This window comes from Eufriesea mexicana, unplaced genomic scaffold (genome assembly GCF_001483705.2).
Source record: "Eufriesea mexicana isolate 0111107269 unplaced genomic scaffold, ASM148370v2 scaffold1172, whole genome shotgun sequence".
Classification (NCBI taxonomy): Eukaryota; Metazoa; Arthropoda; class Insecta; order Hymenoptera; family Apidae; genus Eufriesea; species Eufriesea mexicana.
In genome coordinates, this window is record NW_016909298.1 from 286,008 (window position 1) to 295,161 (window position 9,154).

A 9,154-nucleotide genomic window follows, 5' to 3' on the forward strand; every position below is an offset into this window, starting at 1 on the left:
TTCCCTATATATATATATATGTCTGAGAGTAACCGAGGCTAATTTGATCTTTGTAGAATACGAATAAAATTTACTGTACAGTATAAAGGGAGGTGTGTACACGTATTAGCCGGATCATGGCCGTAAAGCAAGAGCTCGATCCGTAGAAGCACATGTTGCATAGTACGATGTCGACCTCGCGTTCGCTCGATACTTCGATCTTATGCAAATCGGCCGAGCAGTACGTGCTCGATGGAATGATGAGTGGTTGGCTAAGGTCATCGTGGAGGAAGGTTAGGGAACAGGATTGGATTCACCCTTTTGTTCGGTTGTTAGGATATGAGCCTGAATATCTAATAATTATTTGTAAGAGTAAAGACAGGGAGAATTTATGATATTAGCATAATTCAGTCTCAAAAAAATTATGAAATAGATGATACCAAAATTTATCGAATATAGAGAAGGATAATAGAGGGCAAAAAAAAAATAAAATATAATTAAATGTTGAGGAATTTTTATTTTGCAAAATAGTACAAATTAAGGAAAATTGATGTAAAATTTGAGAAACAAAAAATTATAATATAACAAGAAAAAAAAGAATAGGTATTAAGATAGTAATATATTTATAAACAATTATGTGAAAGTATAATTATAAAGTGAACATATTCGATGATTAAATTATATGTCTTAGTGCAACTTGAAAATGTCAGTATTTTGCTAATTAACCGCACGATCTTAATGAAATCTCAACGGACCGTATAACCATTTAATTATGTGAAATTAGGTCGAAGAGACTGCCACTGAATCCTCACTGTATTTCAAACGGTGGAAGGGAAATGTCGTGTGTCGTTTGTCACGCTTAATTAACATGTAACATAATTAATAATATTCCAATCACATAGGTGCAGGTAAAATATTTGCAATAATGTGAATAATATAGAATAAAATATCTAAGATATCTGTTTTCCCCCTAAGGAATTTTAAGTATTTAAGAATTTATAAATGTAAATATCTAGGAATTATCGAGTTCATTGAACTAACAGAATATCGAACAGTGCCGACGTGGTGATTTCCAAAGCTAGAGGATTACATTTTATCAGTGTCGATTTACTTTTAGTCTATGATATCAGGCTAAAAATGTTTATAAATTTTGCGGAAAACCTTTATTAATCAACTCTGCCATCTATAATTATAAAATACCTCATAATACAATACCTCTACTAATATAATTATATACAGAATACGAAAGAAAAATAGTACGTTTTTTTCTTCTTCTTATTTTTGTTCCTCTCAAATTTTTCTTTGTTACAATTTCTCATTGATGATAAGATAAAATCATCGAACTGCTATTTCCTTGCCAACTTTGATGTTTTTATATGCGCGTAAAGTTATTTCAGACTACCTTTCCTATTAATACATTGAATTTTGTCCATATGAGTGCATCCGTGAAGCGAAACAAACATAACCTATACGCTCGTTAGATGGCGAATCAAATTGCACGAACCATTGTTATCTATCTATAGGCAAATTATAGATATCGAATATTCCTCGAAACAATGGTGCAGAAGCTACCAACGGTCGAAAAATTTGAAAAAATGAGCAATTAAATTATGGTTATGTTGTTTCTTTTATCATGACCGAACGGAGGGTCGCTTGCAGCCTGGAGCAGGTTCGACATCACGTCAGCTTGTTTAACGCGTTAAAAAAAATCGATGGGAATCCTAATTTATCAAGAAGATCGTGTATTTCTTCATTCATCCTTTTTAAAACATCTGTTATATTTGTTTATAACGATTAAAAGAACACAAAAAGAAGTCCTGTAGCACATGGTTGAAATAGTCACATAAGGGAAAAAGGTGTAATAAAACAATGGCTATCTTCAACCATTCTCCCATTATCGGACTCTCCCCCAATCTAACGAATCATGTGATTCGACATCAACGATACTTAAAGGTAACTCCTTCCGTGACATTAAAAAGGCACTCCCAGGCTCTTGTTGCATCGGTCCCTTTGGCTGGTTGGTTTCACACGCCACGTCGGATGTAGAAACAGTAACGGCCACGTCGTTCCTTTTGTGTAACCTCTCCATGATATCAGGAACAGATCTTCCTGTTACCTCAAGGGCTTAATGAAATCGAAATGTTTTAATCAAGTAAGAAGTATCAAAATCTAATTCCTTTTAAAATACCAAGTTATAGCTGTATAATTGATATTTCGAAATAATACACAGCAAAAAGTGTATTTACCACAATTCAAAATATTGTTATTCATCATTGCAATTTATCAAAAAGAAAGTATATATTTCATCATAATATTGCATTGAAAGTATTACATTTTAAAATCATAAATTAATTAACCAAACAATGGTGTATTCAGCAACAAGAAGGATATCTTCAACAGTATTTGTAAAGTAATAGACTAATTGTAAGATGAATACTTTGCAAAAACATTTTATAATACTTCATTATCAATATTTATAAACACATTCATTACTTATTTTTCTTTCTTAATTTCATGTATAATGACATTAATTAAAACCAAAAAGTCAATATAATATACATTATTTACGTCTCGAGCTAAGATTATTCTCGATATTCTTAAGTTACATTTTTTATCTTCACTTCCCTTTTAAGAATTATACCAAATATTATATCTTATTTAATTTAAATTCAATCTTGCCCTATCAATAATTTATAATTAAAAATTATTAATAATAGTTAAGTGTAATTTAAATTTCAAATCACTCTGAATTGAAAATGGCGCCAGAAACAGACGTGAAGTATGAATATTATTGGAAACTATCGATTCTGGACTAGACTTATCAATACTGGAACAAAGGAACCATATATTACGTTGAAAGTCGGCATTCAAAACAGTTATTAAAATATGGCCAAAAATGCGTTTTATTTTTTTATGCGTGACTGGGCTCAGGATCAAGAACGTCGTGGTTTAACTGTATCAGGAAGGTTAGCAGATATCGCAGCTGATCCAAGATGTAGCGAAGCATGGAAGGTATTACTTTATATATCAATTATTCGATTATACTTTTCAATATAGCTTCTTTGTTTTAACTGTTATACAGTATCAATAATGTAACTTATTTCGAATATAAGTATTTATAGCAACACAAAGAAGAATCATTTTAATAAGACATTCATTAAATAAATTATTGTATTACACTTTTAAATTATCATACGATATATTAATATTCTGTGTTATTAAATATAAATTAACATTATACTGAATAATAATTTATTTATTTATTATTGATCATTTCTAATAATAATATATTGGTAATAAGAATTTTACATACAAATGATAACGCTTCATATAATTATGTAATTATTTTTAGAATCTTTCAGAACAACAAAAAGGAGTTTATAAAGCAAAAGCAAAGAACAGCAAAATTAGAGCTCAAGGAAGTGCAAGTAAAAAAACTACAATTGGCGAAAACTTAACTGACTTAGAAAGAAATGAGAGAAAACAGCAAGAGTTTCAACAGAACATGCTTCAATATATAGACTCTGTTGTCTCCATGGGTATGCAACATAATAGTAAGTATTTCATGGTAAATGTAAAAACTTTTTTTAAAAGAGGGAGAGAGAAATCAATTAATTATTTGACAATATTTTCATATATTACAGATTTGCACAAACTAAAGTTCATATTTATACATGTAAATTGGTTCTATAAAAGAGAAATAGGTATCAACAAATATGAGTTTTGTCCTGCAGAGTTTGCAGTCGCAGAATTTAATCTACAAAATGGTGTTAAGAATATTTACCATGAAGTATTAAATGTAAAAATACCATTAGGTTGGAAAAGAGATGCAATTGAAACTAGTCAGGAATCACACCAAATCCCTATAGAACTAACAGATGGACAAAGTGATTTTTCACTTATGTTTAAGAAATTGACGAAATTTCTAGAATACAATAAAATAGGAAACAAATTTCCTCCATTATTCACTACAAAAAATGTAACACTAGCTGTGGAAACATTGCTAACAAAAATGACAAATGCTGGCAGTAAGTATGATAATTTATAGAAATTTTGAAATGATAAAAAGAAGTATGTCATTAATATATGTAATATGCAATCACATTTTAGACGGGTCACTAGATGACTTCTTGATCTATTCAATAGAAGCATTATTTGGAGCCTTGTGGAATGCTGTTATGCAAAATGTTAATGATCATAGTATTCCTCTTGTTGTTGCTGAAAATGAATTTTCAAAAGACGTTTTTTCAACTGAACGTGGCTTTGAGTGTGATGTAAGCAAACAAAACAACTTTTTCAACAAATTATACTATATAATTATTTTTATTTATTTTATAACATAATAATATTTAATATTTTTAATAATCATTTTCTATGTTTTTGTATAGTTCCATAAAATTATAGATGTATGCCAATACTGTAGTAAATCTACAGTAACACGATGGGGATTCATAATATGTGATCATTGCTGTGAGTCCCTTAATATAGAAATGATTGAAGGTATGCATTGTCCATTTAAGAAATCAATTTTGGATTTACCTGATCAAGATAGTACTAGTCAAGAAACTAGTGCTATTGATATTCAGTTAAAGTGTATGAGCATTAGTAATCAAAAACAAGTTGTCGAAATGAATGGAGTAAGTAAAAGATCATTAATCTTATATACAATTATGCATACAAATGTATAGACGATATTATTTTATTTTTATGATATAGATTTAGTGTGATAAATTTCAACTTTTTTTTTTTATATAATTAGGTATCTCTAGATCATAGGAGAAGGGTATCTGAGCGGAATTATCGAGATGAACAACGACGACGTAACGAATGCAAACCATTGGAAATAATTGATTATGACAAATGCAATACATCTAATTTAAACAGCTCACGTGTAATTATTAAAATTGTAGTTACTTAATTAATTCTTTCAACAATTTAAAAATAATTTGTTTTTCCATCTTTTTTAGCTAAATATACCGACGAGACCACTGCGTTTACCTAAAACGAAACCGCAAGTACTTAGTGATCTTGAAAACAGTATTGATTTATTAGACACTGATAATTTTCCATCACTTGACAAGACATATACCTCTAAAAAATAATTTGTTAACCTGTATACTAATGTAAAAGTGATTTACTATAAGTATAAGTAATTATAAAAAGATATATTATAATATTGTGACAATATGTGAAATATATCATATATATTGTTACTAGTTTTAGTTATATTTAGCTATTAGTTCTAACAAGCTTCCTCGCTACAGAATTAAAATTGCAGTGACATATTACCACATTATTATAGAATATTTACCATTTATTATACAATTCTGTTTTATTTTTTTCGCTATTAACTTTCCGGCTTGTTCGATAAGGCCATAGGTTGCGTGTAATCCTGGTAAGAAATGCCCACCACGATTATAAGGTACTTTTTAGTAAGTAATTCTAAATTGCAATATAAGTTGCACGTAGTGATCCCCCGAAGCAACCCAGAGAACCATCAGTGAAAATAAAGCTTATTTTATCAGTTCTTATCAGAGTGACAGTTTATATCTTCTCTCTCTTTCCCCCTCTCTCCCTCCCGCAATCACACACACGCTCACACACACTCACTCGCTCTCTCTCTCTCTCTCACTCTCTCTCTCTCTCTCTCTCTCTCTCTCTCCCTCTCTCTCTCTCTCTCTCTCTCTCTCTCTCTCTCTCTCTCTCTCTCCCTCTCTCTCTCTCTCACTCTCTCTCTCTTAGGAAGTCAGAAATTATCTAGATTTTTGGGATTGGAAGGGTTAAGTAGAGATCGTTCTTACCGACTGTGGATCATTCCAGTCTAATAGTACTGCTAGGCTCAACCCTACCTAGAACTTCCAAAAATCTGCCATTGTTATGGATTCCTTACTTTCCATTATTTACGAGAACGACTCAAGTAGCGATGCTTGCTACTCGATTTTTGTTGAAAGATGTATTCACGACAATCTAATTCTGCAGCGAGAAAGGATGGTGATTTTAAAGATAATTGCATTGCCGATGACCGGTATGGTATCTGGTGGACCCAATGAAATCCGAAAAGATGTATAGTGAAAGAGTTTGTACAAAAAACAAAATATCCTTGAGTGAGATGAAAAGAAATATAAATTACTAGATATAACTATAATGAAATTAAGTACTGTGGTAATCATTATAATGATAGTAACCCAACATTAAAATATCGTCAGAAATGATGACCAGAAAAGTAGTTAGAAACTGCCCCACAGCGGTAAGGTAGGAAACCATTTTGCTTCGTGCGCTAAAGGGTCAGTACCATCACTGACATTCACGGAAACTGCTTCATTGCTACGACATTCCTGGCATGCATTTGACGTATTTGATTGTATGATTGATAAGCTTCACAACTTGTATAACCCGTGCCCCAAACTGATACCACCTTGTACGGGCTATTAAGCTTCTCCTCTAATTATATCAAGGGGGGCATGAAGTTGTCTTGTACACGAGAGTACGTCTTGTAGGCTAGTCGGTCTTTTGAATAATCGCGAACTCGTTCGGGCGCGTTGCGATTTTCTATTAGCTTGCGTGTTTGATATTTCATTCCCTATTTTTATGAGAACTTGAAAATATCTTATCGTTGCGACAGTAGGGTTTCAGTATACCGAATCGAAGTTCCCTTTCTAAGACACGAAATAAAATAAAGTGTCAGTAGAGAAACTTTAACTTAATTCGCTCCAAGTTATATTAGGGTAGCTTTGATACAGGTAGTGTCAGCAGGCTGCACCACTAGGACACATGTCGGGTCTCGATGCGTAGCCACCTCCACGTGGTGAGACCTGGTAATTGGTATCATTTTCCAAGGAATAATTTTTGGAAAACGATACCAAGCTAAGAGCTACGCACAAAGTTTAGGAAATTTCCTTCCTCTTGTAAATTTTCAATGTTCCCTTTGGAATTTGAAAATAGAGAGTGGGCAATATCTGTTTAAATGATATTTAAATGAAGAGGGATTAAGGTAAGTAAGGGGAGGAATTGCAAGTAAGGGAAGGTAAGTACAAGGTAAGTATGAGGTAAGTAAAATTATTAAAATGTACTGCAAAGTAGAAAAAGTATTGTCTAGAGAATTGTTGGAGATGATGTAAAATCATGGACAATCGAGAATTGATATACTGAAGGACAGGGGTTCGATTCCCGTCCAAAGTTTTAATAATGCTTTTAAATATATTTTTTGTTTTGTTATTATTTTTCGCCTATAAAAACATTGTGAATACACAATTATAAATAAAGTTTCTTAATAAAAAATTGATTCTTTACGCTTCCTTACACTAGTTTATATTTATTACAAAATAATAATATTATGTAAGAAAAATACTTTTCTACAGCAATCTTGTTTACTACAGGAAATACAAAACATATCGCTCATGTAAGGATTAATTATTAAATTAAACATCCTACAAGAATGTTGCCTATAAAGTTCCAACTTTGCTGTGCAGCTATAAATTTTCATGGATTAATTACCAAAACTTGGCAATTTATTAATTTTCTACTGTAGAATTGATTTCTAGTATCAAGTTCGAATACAAATTTTACCGCCTGCGAGCAGCGCCATCTATGATTTTGGAATAGTTTCTCAAATAGTTTACTAACTCTGATTACGTGCACCTAATATATTTTAATTTATTTTAAAAAATAAAATCGTAAAGTTTTCTACATTGTTTAATAAATTCAGCCGAAACAGCGGTTTTAATTAGACAATCAGCATTCATTTCTTTACCTGGCAGACGACAAATATGCAAAGGTACGTCTTTACAACGCAATTATAAAATTTCATAAATTAAACACAGAAATTGAGCGATTTGTTAATTTTTCTCCAAGTGAACGGGAGAGTGCATGGGAAATGAGAAAAAATTACAAACGCCGGAAGCATTGTTGTGTCCATGCAGGTGTGCCTGCATCACGAAAAGAATGTAAGTATTTGTATTGACATAACCTTTAGTTATAATTAAATAGTGTAAGTCAGAAAAGACAATATTCTGTTGAAATAAACATGCACGTGCGACAATAGAAAAGTATTGGACTCATGAAATATCATCAGCGTAGATGCCAAGAATTATACTTTATAGCAAGAAAGAATTGAAGCATTAATATAAATATGTAAAGTATGATATGTCTATTGCATTCTAGGTCGGTCAACCATATGACATACGAGATAGAAATCTTTGATGGTCAAATAAAGATTCAAGAAATGGAGATGGTTTATGCAGACAAAAAGGAATACAATTAATTTAGGTGATGGCCTCTTCTAACAAAAATATATGGAGAATACAGTGAGATTGAAAGGTATGTTGTGTTCCTGATATAAATGAATATTAATATTAGTGGTCAAAGTCAATGATCATCGCTAATGTGTGAAATTTGAATAGAAGGAATGAGAAGAGGGAATGTGTATTATGTCAAATCAAGAAACAGAAAAGAGGCAGCATATGTATCAAGAGAGAAACATGCGTGGCATTGACTTGCCAATATGAGGATCATTGAAGAGATGCAGAATGAACAATTGATAATAGTTATGAAAGGTAAAGTTAAATTGAATATATAATGTAAATGTTGCATTAAGGCAAAAATGTGTAGAAATATCTATAGGAGCTTAGAAACAATAAAAGCATCAGGTATAATTGTGCTGTGGCACATCATGTACTTCATTGGGCCAATAAAGCCAATGTCAAACGGAGTTAATAGGTACGTCTTACCTGTTGATGATTATTCGAGAAAAGAACCATTTGGTTGACTGATTTATAAATTACTAAAGATTTAATATGAAATATTATTGATGAAGGATTTTTTTTATTATAGGGGACTTACAAACATGAGTGATATTTATATGCAAGAGCCAGCCACTAAGGGTAAAGTAATAAGTATCATTTTATAATATTTCAATGGATTGTATATCTGTTTTTAAAAATTTAACCGATATACAATATTTACTTCCTAAATTTCTATATTAATTTATTAAATAATTTCTAATTTGAATTACAATAACAAATAATAAATTTTAATAAATTTTATTTTAAAGATATTTTAAATTAATCAATCTAATATATTTGTTATAACTAGGTTGGAATGAAAACAACTGTTGGTGATGTTGAGTTAGAATTATGGGCAAAAGAAACTCCAAAGGCATGTAGAAATTTCATACAAT

The 9,154-nt window shown here is 31.1% G+C and overlaps 1 protein-coding gene across 1 annotated transcript; it reads left to right on the plus strand.

Annotated features, from left to right (window-relative positions):
• The first annotated feature begins 2,812 nt into the window (after positions 1–2,812).
• Positions 2,813–5,085, plus strand: LOC108547738 (protein maelstrom homolog). Its single transcript, XM_017900386.1, has 7 exons — positions 2,813–2,991; positions 3,332–3,533; positions 3,624–4,007; positions 4,090–4,253; positions 4,368–4,616; positions 4,739–4,870; positions 4,947–5,085. The coding sequence occupies exons 1-7, from the start codon at positions 2,866–2,868 to the stop codon at positions 5,079–5,081; spliced, it is 1,392 nt and encodes a 463-aa protein (XP_017755875.1). The 5' UTR covers positions 2,813–2,865; the 3' UTR covers positions 5,082–5,085.
• The last annotated feature ends 4,069 nt before the right edge of the window (positions 5,086–9,154 follow it).

What these genes read in the sequence shown, in the direction of transcription:
- LOC108547738 (XM_017900386.1), top strand. Translation starts at nt 2,866, where the DNA reads ATGGCCAAAAATGCGTTTTATTTTTTTATGCGTGACTGGGCTCAGGAT. An exon ending in GATGTAGCGAAGCATGGAAG is followed by an intron (nt 2,992 to 3,331) that starts GTATTACTTTAT and finishes AATTATTTTTAG; the next exon opens with AATCTTTCAGAACAACAAAA. An exon ending in AAGTTGTCGAAATGAATGGA is followed by an intron (nt 4,617 to 4,738) that starts GTAAGTAAAAGA and finishes TTATATAATTAG; the next exon opens with GTATCTCTAGATCATAGGAG.